Source organism: Alosa pseudoharengus, unplaced genomic scaffold, assembly GCF_046254945.1.
Source record: "Alosa pseudoharengus isolate Yale_2024_CS ecotype anadromous, Long Island Sound unplaced genomic scaffold, YU_APseudo_1.1 YU_APseudo_1.1_scf_15, whole genome shotgun sequence".
Lineage (NCBI taxonomy): Eukaryota > Metazoa > Chordata > Actinopteri > Clupeiformes > Clupeidae > Alosa > Alosa pseudoharengus.
The window spans coordinates 20,915,173-20,934,049 of record NW_027468620.1 but is presented as its reverse complement, the minus strand read 5'-3'; the positions used below and the strand labels follow the sequence as shown (position 1 = coordinate 20,934,049).

The 18,877-nt window shown below is 49.7% G+C and overlaps 1 protein-coding gene across 8 annotated transcripts in view; it reads left to right on the top strand.

Moving 5' to 3' along the window:
- Positions 1-18,877, top strand: part of tacc2 (transforming, acidic coiled-coil containing protein 2) — a 68,580-nt gene that overhangs the window by 4,432 nt on the left and 45,271 nt on the right. For 7 of the 8 annotated variants that reach the window (XM_076285845.1, XM_076285849.1, XM_076285848.1 and 4 more), the window contains exons 1-2: positions 13,687-15,968; positions 17,490-17,597. In XM_076285845.1, coding sequence (XP_076141960.1) covers positions 13,702-15,968; positions 17,490-17,597 — 2,375 coding nt within the window. In that variant the 5' untranslated portion in view covers positions 13,687-13,701. Of the gene's footprint in view, positions 1-3,114; positions 3,396-13,686; positions 15,969-17,489; positions 17,598-18,877 lie in introns of those variants that run through there. The other variant, XM_076285850.1, reaches the window with a different exon arrangement.

Genomic DNA, 18,877 nt, shown 5'->3' with positions numbered 1-18,877 from the left:
TGTGTTTTCCCCCATGTGCACAGTGACGTTGCCTGCCATAGGTCCCTGTCCTCCTCTCAGCATCTCTGAATGGAGGAATCCCAGGCTAGCATCCCATGCTGTTAGCACTCAGTAAGGGCCTGAAGGACACTCAGGGGGTCTGCCATTCAACTTGCCTGAGCCTCGGGGTCAAAGAGCCAGCCTGTCATTCACCCCGTTAAGAGAGAAAACACTGGTTCACCATTAACCACTGCATGCCTCATCGCCTCTCTTTGGAGTTTTGTCTTTACCATGTCCAGCTGAGGGGTCACATCAGTGCTATGTATTGTGCTTTTTAATAAAAGCATATGCTTCAAAGCTAACATTCTAAAGCATATGCTTCAAAGCTAACATTCTATATAAAGAATAAGAGACAAGACCAATCTCTCCAGTAATTGCCTAAATATACTGGCGTCGTGGTGTGTTGACAGACATCAGAAGGGGTATTTTGGTGTAGGTGTAGTCACCGAGAGGAAACAGGAAGTTGACTCACAGAACAGATACAGTGCCTGAGAACTCAGGTCGCTAGTGAGCATCTGTTCTGAGGCGCTTTGAAAAGGGTGCCTGTGTGTTAAAGAGCAAACATGGCAGAGTTTGTTTAACTCCCAGACAGTGCCTTGATGTGAGACCCTTACCTACTGTAGGACTGTGCTTTTTAAGGCTCAGTTTTTCATGCGATGAGCAGTGACTTAATGCCTAATGCTTGTGTCTGTGGTTGCCTCTTAAGGATTTTACTCCAATTAGTGTGGACGAGTAGCTAGAGTAAAGGGAGTAAAGCTACTTGGCACAGAGGGTTGAACAAAGCAGGGAGCTCATTAATATGAATAGAAACAAGAGAGAGGTTTACACTCAGATGAGAGGTTCTGGGTCAGACTTCCTGTTGCTGTAAGGCACTGCATTGACTCTAGACTATGATGTGCTTATCTTTATGGTGTAAGTACCTCAGTTCTGTGCCTGCCCTGTGCATGTGATGACACAGGCACAGTGGCACAGCAAGACGAACTCTCCTTACAGCGGAACCAAGAAAAACAAAGTGCTGCGCGGTTCCTCGGTTCTGCCCCGGTCCTTTACACGTGAGTGTAAGGTGATCTTTGTGCAGGAAGGCCCACAGAGAAAGAAAAGAAGAGGCCAGGCAGGGAGCTCACCAGGGCTCCACATTGTGATGCAGGAAAACAGGTGCAGAGAGAGAGGGAGGGAGAGAGAGATATAAAGAGGGAAGAAGGGAGGGAGGGATAAAGAGAGAGGGAACCACACTGAGTTCTCTTAACAAGGGATTCACTTAAGTTCAGGCACCTTTTCATGTCCAGGGGCCCCTAATAAAAGTTGATGCAGCAGAATGGGTTTGTCATGGGTGATTAGGATTGGAGATTGGATTCCTGGGACTAAGCTTGTTTAAACATTTTCAAATGATAATGGTTAGCTCTCTCCACATTTTAGTGTAGATTTTTAGATCTTGTCACAGACAGAGAGAGCTGTGGAGCAATTTGTTGCAGCAACTGATTGATATTTATACACTGATATCCTCACCTTACCTGAACCGGTTTCTGATCTGATCAGTGAGACTTGGCAGATTCTTGTTGTTAAGTATTAAGTATTCAGGTCCACAAGTTCTGACTTGGTGAGCAAACCACATTTGTATTCAGCGTTCACACGCGCACACTTCTCTTGATTTGTCCCCCATACATGCACTGTTGGAATACAGACGTAAGGTTTTCAGCGCCCTGTTTCAGTCACAATGCAGACCGTACCATCAGTGGTTTTAGTGGCTGTGCATGCTCTACTAAGGAAGAGTGCTACTTTTAGATTCGTTGTGACCTCAATTTCTGAGGCAGTCAGTTGTTGATAACATTTGTGTGTGTGTGTGTGTGTATGTGTGCATGTGTGTGCGCCCGCTTGCGTATTTGTGCGACTTAGTTTCTGCATGAGTGAAAACACTTCTCCTCTTTTGAAAAAGTGCATGCATGTGTGCGACAAGCATGTATTAAACAGATAGTGTGTGTGTGTAAGATGTCGGGGGGATTCCCTTTATGGGAAGTCATAATGGCTTCTGAGTGTGCTGGGTGGTATGTCTCTAACGTAATGGCCTCGATACATGATCCAGTTATGTGCAGGGCTGTGTTTGTAATCATATATCCCCCATCTGTGAATCGATGATGGGGCCTCGGCAGAAGGGGAAGTCTTTCACTGTAATACGTAGTGATTTATTTTCCACCTGCTTGGCCTGATATTAAACAATACATTTCCCCATCTCAGTGGTTTTGCAATGTCACATTTGATTCCACATTGATTTACCATCAATTAAAAACTGCAAATTGAGTAGAATAAAAATGACAGACAGACTATCTGACGTAAGGCACAAGTATGCATGTTCTCTGAACTAAATAGGTGTACAGTTGTTGATTGTGCAGGGTCATAAAAACATGTTTTAACACTGTTGTGTTACAACACATCTTATGACACCCTATTGCTCTGCTTTTGTTGGTGATGAAGTGTTGTGCAAGGGTTGGACAGATATTGGGATTACAAACAAGCCAGACAGGACTGGTCACATCGAAGGGAAAATCATTTGTAACAGGGTGTGTTGGATCACTTCCAAGATCCAATCTGCTGTGATTTGCACACCTACTGATTTGTATGATGAGCAGAAATGGTTGTCAGATAAAAGCAGAGACAGCCTTGTAGATGTCAGAATAATCAGATCTCTGCTTTGTTGGGTAAACAGTGCTATTCACGTGAGGATCCCTGAGGTGTGCCTGTGAGTCCAGTTTCGGTTTGATGAATGTTGGACTCTAGCATGGCATGATGGAAGCCTGTGGTTGTGTAGGGTAATTTGATCTTTTGTCTCAGACGAAAGGTCAGGGTGTGTTGTATGGAATGGCTTACCTCGGCACTGTGTTAAAGAGGGTGTGTTTGTTTACCGATCGGGATATTTGCTTAAGTGTGTGTATGTGTGTACTTGTGTCTGCATTTGAGCTGTGTGTTTGATCTGTGCTCCTTATGCGAGTTGTCACTAACCAGCATTGCTACACGATCGCAAATCCATAATCAAAGATGTCCGCTCTCTGAATGTGCCTCTCTCGTCTGTGTGTCTCCCAGGCTGAAGTTCACACAGAAGGACCTGCAGCGGAGACGAGGGACAGCAGCAGGGCTGAAAACGGAGCCGTCCACACCTCGCTGCCCACTGCCGCCCAAGGAGAGGACGCACCGCCGCCGCCGCCACCACGGGGCAGCCCGTCGCCACGGCCAACACGCCCTGCCGAGGACGAGGACCGCTGGGGCCAGCGGGCGGAGGAGAGGGAGGAGTTTGAGTTTCCGCATGACCTGCTCCCCAGCACCGACCTCAGCACCGAGCTCGACCTCTGGGGCACATCTCTGGGGTAAGAGGAAAGAAGAGTACACACACACATAGGCATGCATCATACACACACACATGCGTACACACACACACACACACACACACACACACACACACACACACACACACACACACACACACACGTACACACACACACACACACACACACACACGTACACACACGCACACACACACACACACACGTACACACACACACACACACACACGTACACACACACATACACGCGTACACACACACACACACACATCTGCACATGCACAGAAACACACAAATTTGCTGGCAGGGACAAGTACTTACATGCCTCTTTTTCCTTCCCCAAACTCATTCGCGTGTGTCAGCTTTGAAACTGAAACCCAAAGTTTTCCGCTTGTGCATATGAACTAATAAAACAGTCAAACACGATGGTATTTGCTTGCTCGGTTTGGTGATAGTTTAACACCTCTAGATTCATGGTAGACAGATTTCAGAGGAAGAGTGACAAAAATAGGCATGCAGAGGAGTGTTAGGAGTTTATGTGTTGAACCCTGTTGCTTCCTTGTACTCTGACCTCTGTCAGTTGACTGAAAGCATCTCCTCAGGGTATCTTATCTTAATTACATGTAGAGCACATCATAGCTTCAGATATCATACATTCATCTCCGCTTTTTCACAGTGCAGTGTTTAATCTGAGGACTTGTCATAGATCTCTATCAGAGCAGGCTAGCTGTAGAAAATCAGTTTGCAGGAGATGAGCTATGCCTACCTGACCCAACATGCCCGAGTGGCGAAATCCCTGCCGTGGCATTTGGGGCTAGTCAGTTTATCTGTCAGGGGCGTGCGCTTTTTGTTTTCCTTCAGAGGCACCCGCTCCATTCCATGGAAATTCTGACTAGCCCAGATGACTGAGATACCAGCGTCAGACGTTAGGCTGAGACACTCAAAAAAGACCACATGACTTGTGATCATGGACAAAACAATAAAAACAATCACAGTTTCCCTGCTCAGAACGTCAAAGCCCCAAAAGTGCTCTCGTTCAGTCTGTCTGTCTGTCCAGGCTGCATCACCGGCATGAGAATTTATGATGAGGCAGCACGGCGCCGTTCCCAGGGTGACCTCACCTCTCCTCAATGTCACAGTCATTTGTCACTGTCCAACGGCAGCTCTGTATTCATATCAATTCATTATGATGCGGACCACAGAGAGGAGGTCGCTGGCAGGACAGGCTTTGATGTTGAAAAAGAGAACTGACTTATCTGTAACAGGAGACTAGACTGATAGCTTAAACAGAGCTCTGTGGATCTTCATTGTTTGTAATAGTCATGAGAGATTAATCATTAAGCCATGATGGGAATAAGAAGAGATGTTTTCCTTTCCCCCAATATGTGCAGATAATCAGTGTACTTTGAGCCTCGTCATACAAGATCACTACAGCTGTTCTAAGCTTAGCCTAGCCAGTCTATGATGTGTGAAGTGAAATAATATTTAATGTGTTTGACAGGCTTGTTGTAGGGCGCAGATCTTGACTAAACATGGTGGCCAATGGGTTGCATAGTAGTAGGATTATACAGCAGTAGTAAAATAGGAGGTTTTCAGGACTGCACTATTGAGTCACCTGGAAGTACTTGAGCCAGTGCTTACTATGAATGGAGGATACTGTTTGATGTTATTCCTCTATAATTATTTATCTCCTTGTGTATGTGTGTGTGTGTGTGTGTACTTGTGTCTTGCGGTGCATTGTAAACACCTGTGTGTCAGGAATGAACAGGCGAGCTCAGGTGGAATGAAGAGTGAGACAGTGACACTGTCTGGCCCAGCAAACCCTCTCTTGGCTGGGCTGAAGCACTACGTGGATGTGAGCCCACCGGTCCTGGGCATTGTGAAGAGGTATCAGAGAACACAGCCCACCAGAGAGACAGAGACAGACGTATGGCCTGAGAATGTATGTAGAGACAGATGTATGGCCTGAGCAATCATCAGGTGCCTTCATCTGCACCTAGGCACACCTGAAACACCTGCCATGCAGTGAAGCTATTCCACTCTTTAATAGCACTATTTCTTATAGTCAATTTGATGTTGACAATGTCCTGCTGGAAAATGGCAGGCTGTTCAGGTATGAATATTGCATGCATTGTGATCGATCTGGCCATACATCTCTCTCTTTCTCTCTCTTTCTTTGTGTTCAGGGTGTGAGTGCATTGATTTGCAGTGGTTTGTGCGTAAGGACACCCTGATGTGTGCCTAAATGTGTTGTCTTGAGTGAGGGTTTGACTGCCTTCTGTCGTTCTGTGGAGTGATGAGTTTTCTCCCGGCCTGTGTTGGTGATTTTGCTGATGCCTGTTGGCTTCCTTTTTACCTGACCTGGCTGCCGTCTCTAACATCCATGCACTTTATTTGCTGTGTGGCTTTGCGGTGTGGTGTGCCTGGCATCAGTCTGCACACCGCAGTCGAGCCGGTTTCTGTCAGAGGCTGGTGAGCTGCAGGAAAACGTTGTTGATCACCATGACAGCCGGCGTAAACGAACGGCTTTGGAAACAGCTTCAGAGAAAGCGGCTGTCTGTCCACCCGCCTGACTGCCTGCTCAGTGTTTTGACTTGAAATGCTATAACTCTCCTCAGCCTTGGAAAGCAGACTTATGGCCACCTCAGCCCAATGCATTTAACTGCTGTTTTGGTACATGGGATAGTGCCCACAAAGTTAGAGTTCAGATGAGCAAGGTAAGGAAGTTTTAAACCCGTATACATGACAACAGTGCAAACAGAAAAAGGCCTTTATGGCCCAGGTGCTTTAACCGGGGGACTTCCCATGTGGAATGCAGCCGTTGTATGTTTGTGTATGCCTTGTATGTTTTTGCTGTGTGTTTTTATTCTGTCGGTAAATGTACATAGCCACCGCACACGCCTGTGGGATTCTTAGAGAAGTTAGAGAAAATAGCCTGCAAGTGGGAGAGATAGATAGAAAGAGAGATAGAGATAGAAAGAGAGAGAGAAAGAGAGAGAGAGAGAAAGAGAGAGAGAGAAAGATCAATTTAGCAACAGATTTAGAATGAGACATGTGGAAAGTGAGCGATTGAGAAAGTAAAAGAGTAGCAAAGTGAAGAAAGAGAGGTTTGGTTAATCCCTGCCTCTGCCAGAGCCCTGCGGTGCAGTGGGGACCTGCTGAGTCTGTGCAGTGCGGACAGAGTGGCGTCTGTGTGCCAAGAGGCCCCGGTCTGCCCCGAGCCTGGCAAACAGGCCCTAGTATGAGCTGAACCCTCTTCCTCCCCTCTCTGTCTCTCTCTCTTTCTCCCTTTTTCTCTCTTTCTCTTCTATCCCTCGCTTCCTGTCTCTCTCTCTCTTTCTCCCTTCTCTCTCTTTGACCCTCTCTCCCCCTTCTCTATGTCTCTCTCTCTCTCTTTTCCCCTTCTTTCTCTCTCTCTTACCTCTATCTCTCTGTTTCTCTCTCTCTCTCTCTCTCTCCTTCCCAGCATCTGTCGTAGTGTGTCATTAAAGCCATTTAAACTGTTCCTCTTTGAGAAAGAGAGTGAAAGACAGAAAGAAAAACACTGAGGGAGTGCCAGTCTTTCATCTGTGCAGGGATCGGTTAAGGATTTAGGCAGGCGGGTAGGGGTGTGGTGTGGTGTGGTGTGGCTTGTTGTCAGGGTAGAGGTTGCTTTGTGAGAGAGCTCTCTGAGACCGGTCACATGGATGGCACATCATCCAATTAGAGACTTGCTTGGGTAATGATTTTTTTTAAAGTGTTTTTTCCATTCGCGGTTTAGAATGAACTATAACTCTGGCTTTGTAATGACAGACAAATATGCTCTAGGTAAATCTGTGTTGTCACAAGATGGAGGCCTGTTGTGCGTCATATTTACTTGACTGGAAAGCCAATAAAGCAACATGGCGGCCCTGCTTGTCGTTAGACTTACATTGTGACTCAGCAGTCATGATTCTGCACCTGCCTTTGAGAGGCTGATTCTCCTATTAACTGAGCTTTAGTGTGTGTGTATGTGTGTGTGTGTGTGTGTGTGTGTGTGTGTGTGTGTGTGTGTGAGAGAGAGAGAGAGAGCAAGCTCTGTCTGAGAGAGAGAACTAAATTGCCAATCTGTGTGTCCAGATTCCCATTAGGGTTAGTGATGGATGGGGGAAGCATTGACCCTGATCTTAGTAACATCTGTGTGTGTGTGTGTGTGTGTGTGTGTGTGTGTGTGTATGAGTGTGTGTGTGTGTGAGAGAGAGAGAGTATGTGTGTGTATGCGTGTGATTAGGGTTTGTATACTGAAAAATAGAGTAGAAAGACAAATGAAGAAAATGACAGAGGCTGTGCAATGAAATCTCTTGTGGCTGCTTGAGTGTACATATTGTGTCTGTGTGTGCTGTGGCCTGGCCTTTGCCTCTGATCAGTGTGAGTTTGCTGTGGTGATATGATTATGATGCAACATGTGTGGACTGCAGTGGAGTGTGTCTGCATGATGCTCTTGCCCCTTTCTCTGAGTTCTGGGGGAAGAATTTGCAGTGGATTGCAAAGAAGTGTTTTGGCATGAAGCTTTTGCCCCATCTTCATAGTATGGGGGGGTGCAGTTGATTGTTGACGTGGAGTGACTCTGCATGAGGCTCTGTTGCCCCATCCTCACAGTGTGGGAGGGAGGGCAAGTTTGGATTGCAGTGTGTGGGTTCTGGCAACCGCAACCATTGCCTTGACTGACCATCAGTTCGGCCTGATGCTAACTTTGTCCCCAACGACCTTTCTCGGTTCTCTGTCCTGGATCAGCAGCCCACGGAGTGACCCAGTTCTCAGCGGCAGCCCCTCGTCCCCGACTGGCTCTCCCTCTCGGCTTGCGGAGGAACGGCAGCCCACCCCGCCCCTGTCCTCATCCGAGCAAATTAACTTGGAGCTCCAAGCCGCCTTCCAGGAATGCGAGCAGCAAATGGCCGCGCTCGGAATGTCCTGCCAAGCAACAGACACAGCAGGGCCCGGCCAAGCCGCTGGCAGGTATCCGCCACCCGAGGCCGCGACTAAAAAGGAAGGGAAAAGAAAGAGAAGGAAGAAGAAAGGTGTGAGTCAGAGGGTGGCAGCAGCCCAGCCGGGGCGTGAGACAGATCTCCAAGGCAACAGTGGAACTCAGTCAAGCAGCGAGGCTACTGGGCAGGAGGAGCCGGTCAATTTCAGTTTCAAAAGCTACATTTTGGGCTACGATAATGGCAGTGGACAGGACAAAGAGCCTAAAGATTCAAAGGTGAGTGGAGCCGCACTAAAACAAGGGGCAGCCTGTCTGACCAGGACTGAGATAGGATCAGAGGCTGAAACAAATACAGTATTGAAACAGGAACAAACCGATATTTGTTTACAGCCAGAGACTGAAGAAAAGGCCTGTAGCAACACATCTGAGGGAATGCCAACTCACCATTCAAAACTACCTGCAAAAACAGATGGACCTCTGGCAATAGTAAAGGAAAAAGATGAGCCTGTGCAGAGAAGTGTAGGCAGTGAAGCCAGTACAAGCTTTCACCCAGACTTTGCTCCAGTAGAAGACAGCGTTCCATGCAACACAGAGCCTAAGAAAGAAGCAGATTCAGTTAAGGGCTCGGAGACAGACAACACGGCAGCTGTGGGTGAGCTGTCACAGGTTGAGTCAAAGCAGCTCGCGGAAGCAGCCCTCTTCCCAGAGACAGCCTCCCTCACAGCCCCAGAGACAGCCTCCCTCACAGCCCCAGCCCCGCGTTCGGACACGCGTGTCGACGAGCAGACACACTCACAGGCCGAGACGCAGACACAGCATGCTCTGGCACAGACACACAACACCGAGACAAAAGACAACAAATTGCCTGGGGCCATCGCGCAGTCCCCCGGGGCGTTGGGGTCAGATTTACAAGAACAGCTGAGGCCCCAGAGGGAGGAGGGAGACATCTGCCCCCCATCCCCAACCTCCACGTCCACCCAAGCTCATATTACCCTCCCTGAGAGTTCACCTGCCCTCTCATTGGCCTCCGCTCCTGCACTGAGCCCGTCAGCTGACCACAGCCAGACAGATGGGTCTCACACAGACACATCAGAGCCGGAAACCCCACCCTGCTGCGACCAGTCAATAGCTGGGGTGGGTAGTGACCATAAAGCGGCGAGGACATCTGCCTCCGAGACCGTGCCGATTGTTTCAAGCTGCCCCGAAGCTGCCGATGAACATAGGGCTCCTGAGGGATCACAGCCATTGACATGTACGACACATCAGAGCAGCAGCACACTTCCTGGAAAGTCGGAAGATGAGTCAGACTCACACAAAGAAAGATTAGACAGTCAGTGTCAGGTTGAAACACAGCAACAAGACCAAAGTAAAGCATTTGCGGTTAACCAGGAGAGAGCAGCACCCCACAACCAAGAGAAAACACTCACAAAGGATGACACACATTTAACTCACCCACAGGAAGCACTCAGTGATAACCAGGCGGACAGCAGTTCTATTAGCCCACCTGCCCAGCTGAAAATAGAGCAGGAGGAGAAAGAGACTCTGAATAAAGAGCAAATGCTCTCTCTGGACCAGCAAACCTTCCTCCCGGTCCTGTCCACTGTGGGAAATGAGGAGGAGGAGGAGGAGGAGAGCGCCCTTGAAGAGGCTTCTGTGCAGGCTGCTGCTGATTCCACCGCGTTGCCACTGACAACACCCACGATGCCAGAAATGATAGAAAGCGAGGGAGGGCGAGAGAAAGCGAGCGAGGCGGACGCAACACTAAAAACAGTGTCGGATACGGAGACAGCGGTCGGAGCGTTGTGTCGTAGTGAGTCGCGCGAGCCTCTGATCCTGACAGGCGAGCAGGATGAGAGTGAAAGCCTCCCTCTCAAGGAGCCCGAGCCCTCGTTAATCTACACTCAGATTAATTGCTCACCTGCATTGAAAGCGGAAGAGAAGGAAACTGCACTTAACAGTGTCTGCAGCAGCAGCAGTACTAATAGCAGTAGCAATAGAGGCAGTCAACTGCCAGACAACTCAGTGGAGAGTGAGGGAAAGGGAGGGGGACAGCCAACAAACAGCTCCCTAGGGACCGACGCGCTCTCACCAGCTGAGGAAGGAGAGACAAAATCACTCCCGACGGAAAACCAGATACTGACCAGCACCAGCGCTGACCCTCCAGGGCTTCAGAGAGGACTCACCAGCCAGGACGATAGCGCAGGAAGATTGGAGAGAGTGGGAGAGAGGGAGAGAGAGAGACTGACAGAAAAGCAGGAGGAGGAGGAGGAGGAGGAGGAGAAGGAGAGGGGGGAGCAGGGAGGAGGAGCGCAGACTTCACTCAGACAGCCAGCAGCGGGTCCGGCCAGTGGGGTGTCACTGACGACGACAGCGGCAGACACAGAGACGTGTCCGCTCCGCGACGCTGCCACAGAGCCACAGGCGGAATCGCCGCACCACCAACACCAGAGCAGCGGTGAGCTCATCGCTCTCATCTCTGCCGAACGGGGCTCTCTCCCTCCTCCTCTGGCTGGTGGCGCAGGCAGCTTGGACTCGTCCAATCACTCTCCGCCTCCCCCGGCTCAAACAAACTCTGCCGATTTGCAGAAAAAAGAAGCAGAAGGGGAGAGAGAGGCTGAGTTGAATCGGTGCTTGAGCACAACAGCAGAAAAGGAGGGGCCATTCAGTGCCTCTTCGCCACCCAGAGAGGAGGCTGGAATACAGAGGGCTTCTTCAGTCGGTGCCAGCCAGCAACAGGTAGATCAGCCTTGCCACTCGCCGCAGCTACTGGACACCAGGGGCCCGCAACCCCCCGAGAGCACGACGTCGATAGCGCGGCAGCCTGGCGAGCCTCAGGCCAGCATGTGGGAGGCTATTGGCAGCTACAGCAGCGCAGGGAGCATCTTGAAGGCGAAAGACGGGATAAGCTCGCCGGCCATGCCCACCGTTACAAGCGTCACGCCGGTGGTCTGCGCCTCCTTGCCCCCGCTGATGGTGCACGAGAGCCTGCGCCACCCGGTGACTGAGACCACCTTTGGCCTCCAGGAGTACTTGGGGGCGCCGAAGCCCGAGGTGCCCCCTCAAACACGGCCGCAAACTGCAGGCGAGAGTCCCACGGAGCTAAAGAAGCCCCAGCATGAGAGCAGTGCAGAAAAAGAGCCTGGAGCAACAGAGAAGGAGAAGCAGCCTGGAGGTGAAACAGCGAGTTCTAGTCTCGCGGAACCCAGCCAGGGGCCAGACAAGCGGGCAGCAGAGTCAGCTTCCTCTGCTGAAAAGACAGGAGAGGCACCGGACGCAGCTCTGCCTGCGTCTCGGGAAAAAGGAAGTCAGGAAGTGTGCGTCGATGTTTCACTCAAAGCTGAAAGTCAAAGTGCAGACTCTTCCAAGGATGGTGCTGATGGGGGTCAAAGGTCAGAGGCTATAGGGGTCACAGGTGATATGGCAGCTGACCGCATGGCTGGTTCAGAATACAGCATGAGCCAAGCGGATATCACATGCCAGGAAAGAGAAGAACACAAACATGAAGGTGATTCTGAATGTCTGAAGACTAGCAATGAGCAGAAAGAGGAAAGTAAAAAAGCAGCTGATGTCGTTGGGTTGATAAATAATCATGTTGAAAGAGAACTCGGCAAAAATGCAGAAAACACTGATTGCTTAGTAAATGATGGTGTGATTAAAGAAATCCCTGAAGAAAGAAAGCCTGCTGATGACTCAGAAAGAATGAATGGGCAAAATGAAGAGAGCCGGCAAAAAGCGGATAATGAGAATTTGATTAAGGGGGAAATGGTAGAAAATGATGTTGAATCTATATATGCTGATGCTGAAAGCCTGGTGGAGCTTCAAAAGAAAAGTAGTAAACACGAGAGTGAAGCTAGAAATTTGGCCTCAGAGTCATCAACAATGGTGCCAGCGGAAACAGCCCCAGCTGAATCAGAGTCTGTTAAGTGTGATTTACAGCCTGTCGTCTCCGCTGCTGTTGATCCCAGCACGGACAGCGCTGCCACAGATGATGCTCTCAGAGTTCCACCTGACGCTCCCCTGGTTCTGCGACCCTCCGTGGAGGTGACACCTGACAAACCACCTGTGACCTCAGGCAAATTAGAGACGCCGGTCATTACCGCTGATGAGACTGATTCAATAAAGCCGCACAGCGCGGTCAGCCTACCTATGCAAAAATTGGACCCTCTGCCCCCAACTGGCCCGAGCCCGGAGGCTGCCGCGGCGACCGAGCCGGCTGCCGTGCCAACCATTGCTCTGAAGCCTCCGGGCCCCATGCTGAGTCACTGGGAGCTTGTAAACGAGTGTGATATCACCAGTGCCAGGGAGGAGAAGGAGCAGGAGGGGAGTGGGGGACAGCATCCCAGCACCACCAGCGCATCTAATGGCCCATCACTTACCGAGGAGAGGCAGGATGGAGCTCCGATGACGCACGCCATTATAAGTGAGGATGCAGCCAACAGGAGTGCCAGGGATTATGACTCGGCACAAGGACAGGGGGAAACGGAGAGAATCGCTGCTGACGCTCCTTTTGCACCTGTGAATACTGTATCAGAGGAGAGGGATTCTCGCTCTGGAGCGCACGTCTTCTCCAGCAGCAGCGCTAACGCTGAGGAGATAAGACCGTGTGACAGTTTGTCAGGGGGCGGTGGTGCAAAGTCCGTCTGTGATACAGGAAGTCCGCGGTCAGAAGCCACCAGTGAGAGTGTGTCACTCCCTAATAACAGTCAAACTGAAGACTCAGTCACTGCAGTCATTTTGCCTATACTCCCTAGCAACAGTCAGGCTGAAGACTCAATTACTGCATCCACTGGGAGCATACCACCAGTCAGTGGCCCAGACGCAAAACCTGACAGGACAGAGGAACCACTCGAGGACGAGCAGGCCTCTGCAGCAAAAGTAAGCATTTCTGAGAACGTGTGCGATGACGAAGCATTTAACACCCCTTCATCTGTTTTAACAGACAGCGCAGACACAAAGAGCCACGTAAAAGAGCCCGTTATGGTGAATGTTCCGGACCATGCTGACCAGTCCCTCAAGGGTGACCTCATCAGTAGTTTTCATAGCATCAGCATTGAGCAACCAGCCAGTATGCCCTCCAGCATAAACAAAGAAGTAATACAGCAAGGGAGGGGGGAACTGGAGGAAAACCTGCAAACCTGTATAGGAGCAGCAAACACAAACAGGCTTGAGGCAGAGAGTGTTCAGGGAGTTCAGTCTGAATACAAGCAGGAAGAGGGTGAGAATAAACAAACATGGAGCGTGTTGAACGAAACCGAGGGAAAACAGACCAACTCAGCTGAGCACCTGGGAGACGCGCAGGAGAAAACGAACACGCTGGAAAAGCAGCGAGAGACTGATTCCAAGCAAGGAGAGGGTAGAGTCGAAACACAAACAGAGAAACGGGGGGCGATGCTCGAAAGCGTTGAGAATGACGGAAAAGTAAACACAGAAGAGAAACGGCGAGACTTGCTGACTCCTGACAAAAGCGAGGAAAACAAACAACCGTCTGACACCAGCTCTGCGCAGGCAGACTCGGGCTCGGCCGAACGGGCGGTCAGCCGAAGCGAGGTCCTAAAAGAGTCCACTCATCCGTCCTCAGATCAGAGCTTCTCCTCCTCAGAGTCACCCGCTGAGATTCGCTCGGACAAAGCCCCGAGCGAGGCCGACTCGGCACGTGTCCCACAGATCGACGCTCAGCCCCAAGATCAACAGGAGGAGAAGCAGCAACAGCAGCATGATCAACAGAAGCAGCCAGAGCCTGAGAGTAGCATCACAGAGGGGGTGTCAGAGCAGTGTGGAAGTGTGTGTCCGGCGCTGGATGACCATCGCGCCTCGCCGCAGCAGGCTGAAGAAACAGCCGAGGCCGGGGGCACCGGGGGCAGCCAGACACCTTTGGAGGAACAGCTGGAGCAGGTTGAGCCCAGCCCAGGAGGAGAAAGAGAGGAGCGCGGAGTTGGTGGAGGAGTAGGAATGCCCCCGACTCTGGATCTCCCCGTGTCCGAACCCACAGTCAGTCGGGATCTCTCATCTCACGTGGACGAGAAGGGCTCCAGTGACGTCACAGCGGAAGAGAGGGAGGAAGGTCAGAAGTCAAAGGTCACGACAACAGTTAATGAGGGTGAGGAGGTCAAGCCGGAGAGGCAAGAGAACACTGCTGCCTCTGTGTCACTAGGAGGTGACTGTGAACCGGCAGCGTGTGCTGCATCATCGCAGGCCGGCGAGACAGAGCATGAGGAGACACACATACTTTACCCGAATAAGGCCACCGAGGAGCCTGTGACAGACACCAGCTCTCTTCCCGTTAGCGGCAGCCCCTCTCAAAGAGAGTCACAGCTTCAAACGGACGAGCAACAGCTATTCATTCAAGTCACCCAAAGCAACAGCAACAGTCACATCAGTCAGGCTTCTGGCACAACACAAGAGGCCTCTGTTCCAATAACCTTTGAACCCGAGGAGCGGGAAACGGCTCCCATTCGACCTCCCACTGACCCTCCCTCTGTTTCCCCCAGTGAGGCTCCCCAGCACCCAGTCTTGGACGGCAAAGGCGAGAGTGTTCTCCCTGGCGGTACGGACACAAACGCAGAAAGCTCCTTTAAAGGGGAGTCCGCTGCAGAGCCACAGGCCTGTCGTACTGAGCCTGCAGTAGCATCTGCAGCTCCCACGCAGCAGAACCAAAGTGTTACGGCAAAACTGGAGCAGCGGGGGGTGGAGGACACATCGACCCCTCCACCCCCGACCGAGAAAGCAGACGCGGGGGAGCTGGTGCAAAACATAGCTGCTGGCTCCACACAGACGCTCCCCGAAGCACAGAGCCACAGGCCGAGCCCAGACATCAAACAGCAGGCCAGTGCCAGTGAGGCCGAGGCAGCTCCGATTAGCGAGAGCAGGAAGGAAGAGATGGGGCAGAGGGAGGAGGAGGAAGGCGATAAGACGGACGAAAACAGGAAGCTCGTAAAATCAACCGAGGATGCCCTCACTGGCGTCTCAGTGTTGTCCAGTGAGAAAGACGTTCTCCCACAGGATGGCAGAGGGGGAGAGCCCTCTGTGTGTCATGTTGTCCAAAAGGTGGAGGAGAGCGCAGTACTGTCTACCAAACCAGAGAACACTGTCTCATGCCAAACAGTCACAGGTGAGGGTCAAGAGGAGAAGGGGCTGGTCACAGACGCCTCTCCTGCTCCAAAAGCCGTCCCAGAGTTCCCAGACACCATTCCAGTCACGAGTCAATCTGTTTCCTTGGCAACTGATACCCCAGACAACTCTGCCACTACAGTTGGTTATGACTCCAAGTCTGACCTGAATCTAGGACCCTCAAAATCTTTTATTGAAATGCTACGTGAAGGTGCTTTGGCCACAGAGCCCCAAGACCTGAGGTCAAACTTCACTGATAACAAATCCGAAACCTCAAATGACGATCTGACCTCTGCCCCTATCACCAGAGATGTGAATGTAAACAGAGGTAGTGATAGCAAAGATGCCTCGGCTCCGGCCCCAGTCTCAGGTCCAGAGCCAAGGGTAGGGTCAGCAGGGTCAGCAGCCCCTGGGCCAGAGAGCCAGGCTGAGGAGCCGCGCGGTGGCACAGACTGGCTGAGGGCGCTCAAAGATGCCGCAGCACAGCAGGCACACGCTGACCAGCACCACACAGCAGCAGGCTACCCTGAGAAAAGCACTGGAAGCAGGTACCTACGCACACCGTGTGTGTGTGTGTGCGCGTGCGCGTGCGCGTGCACGTGCGTGTGTGTGTGCGCGCGTGTGTGTTTATGTGTGTGTGTGTGTGTGTGTGTGTGTGTGTGTGTGTTTGTGTGTGTGTGTGTGTGTGTGTGTGTGAGTGACTGGGTGTGTGTGACTGGGTCTGACTGTGTGTGTACATGAGAGAGAGAGAGTGTGTGTTGGTGTGAATATGTGTGTCAGTGAGTGAGTGGGTGTTTGTTTGAGAGTGGCAAGGCTTACAGATGCGTTTGGTGTATCTGATCCGCGAGGCTGTTTATAGAGCTGAGGCCTGCTGTGTGTAAAAGAAGCAAGCAGATACACTTTCCCACACACTCGCAAAAAATAGCTCCAGAGTTCAAAAACCCAAATGTTTCCCGTGCTTTACCATCCTGTTCCACATGTCAAGGAAACGCTCTTTATAACCAGTGTTATTGAATTACAGTACTCTCAACAGAGCGATGGCATTGAAAGGTAATTTTGCCTACTCATGGATGAGTCACTGTGCTTGGTAAACACCGGGCGGACAGGACACAACCCTCTTAGAGGCGGTATAGCTATGTGGTCAAAATAGCAACGCAGAGTAATGTACTGTACTTTCCTACTACATGCTATGCCATGCTTCACCTATATTCTCTTAATATCTGTAATCAGATAATTTCACAAACCTACATCTTCAAATCTAGCACTGCAAAATAAATGATTTAGAGGACTGAAAAATAAAAGTAAAAAGTATTTAGAGGACTGTGGGAGGACTATCAAAGGTTGTCTTTACAGACCTAACAAACGAAAGTGTCTCTCAGACTACGTTTGAGTATTTTTAGAAACATTAGTTGAGTTATCTGGGTTTGACCATTGTTTGTTCACCACACCCAAATAGAGAACACATTTCTTGATTACTCACATCTATTTAAGGCTTAGCGGAGTGACAGGTCACTTGAAAAATCAGTTGTAAATGAATTCCAGGCATGTTATCTGATGTACGTTCACAGTGATGATATCAGGACATGAAATGTGGAAGTCTGAATATGAATGAGGCACACATACACAGACCATTGCATCTGAATGGAAATTGAACGGAATAAGAACCAGTGCAAGCCATTATCTTTGTGAGGGTGACATCAAGTCTGACATCAACTCATGCCCTGTTAGGATTTGAATAGGCCTATTATTCTGAACACACAAACTCACACACACATACACACACAGGGTGCTGTTGAGTTTGGGGACAGCAGAGCTTGAGAGCTTGATGCTAGTTTCGCATATATCAGCAGCAGGGGAATATAGATGGTAAGCCTTATACCACTTTGTTTCCATCACAATCTAGATTATTATTAGTTGTTAGATTAGTTATAGTTATTAGTTATTAGCTGTGAATGTATTAAAGTATACTGCTAATATAATAATAACCTGTTTGTTCCTTCCCTTCTGCTGTCTCGCTCTATTTCTCCCTCTCTCTCTATCTCTCTCTCTCAAACCTGTTGACTTGGCAGACCGATTCCGTCCCTGGACTCTCCTCAAGGTGAAGAGTTCCGCACCCCCACTGAAGAGATCGCTCCTCCTGTGGTAGAGCCCGCAGAGGAAGCCCACTTGGATTCCAGGTGAGTCCAATGCTTCTCAATAGACATATTCAGTTACTTTCATGTTAGTCCTAATATGCTGATGTTGGGGAAAGGCTGTAATTTCCCCTCCATGCTGCATATTTATTACTAATATAATATGTATGATGGGTCATGTACTATTTTGAAATCTTTGAGTTGGATGGTCTTGAATATTTGATAGTCATGGATATTTTATCTAATTTGACACTACTGTAACACTTCCTTGTTGACCTATAAGAAACTCAGCCAGCGACATTATTGTCATTCCGAAAAGGGGGAGTCGAGACTTTGCTTGTGTTAATGATAAACAACAAATTCCAGAAAGAGTGTTTTGTTGAGGACACAGTCTCGGTTGAGTAAACTGGTGATAAACTGCTACTGTTCTCATTTGTGTCCTTCAGTGTCCGCAAGGGCAACAGTAGCAGTAAAGTTAAGTAAAATGAACCCTTAAAGGAGTACCGTCACACCGGTGTGACGGGAATGTTGGGAAATTAACGTTCTAAAGAATATCTGGGTTCATTGAATTCAACATAGAATTTTAGAACCTTCAATTGTTGCGGAACTTACAATGTTCAAAAACCTACACCTTTAAGGGTTAGTGACCGTCAGTCAGGCCGGACCGGTATAGCACTCTTTTATCCAAAGTGACACAGACTGGCAAAGGCGGGTTTGGGAATCAAACCTGGGTTAACTGATTGCCATGTGGCTACCCAACTACTGCTCCTATGAAATGTATCTTGTTATGCCCCCAGAGTTTACAGAAAAAAGTGTATATCATTCTGTGTCTTTTCCCTGCTGGGTAGTACGCTTAATGTGCATTTAAGCTTCTCTCAAAAAGCTTCTGAAAAACTCCACTTACACATGCTGTCCAGATGGCTCGAGACATATACACACACACATACTGTATACACACACACACACACACACACACATCCACACACACACACAAGGAGATGAGATTAAATAAATATCTTGCTTCTAATCCCATATTTGCAAACATCTGGATGTCACACGTGGAGCAACGTGGAGGAATATACAGAGATTGTTAAATGAATGACCGGACTAGATTAACAGGTCATGTGCGGTCCTGCGGATAACTCTGTAGAGTCGTGACAGTAAATGGTCGTCCAGGGTTACCAGACAGACAGCATTATCCTGTAAGAGATGGGGCAGGACAGTCTGTTCCAAATTAAAAGTTTTACATAAGTGTCCAGTCTGTGAGAGATGTTCTTGGAGTCCATGGTGCTCATCATATCTCCGGTATTAAAAAGGGATGAGTG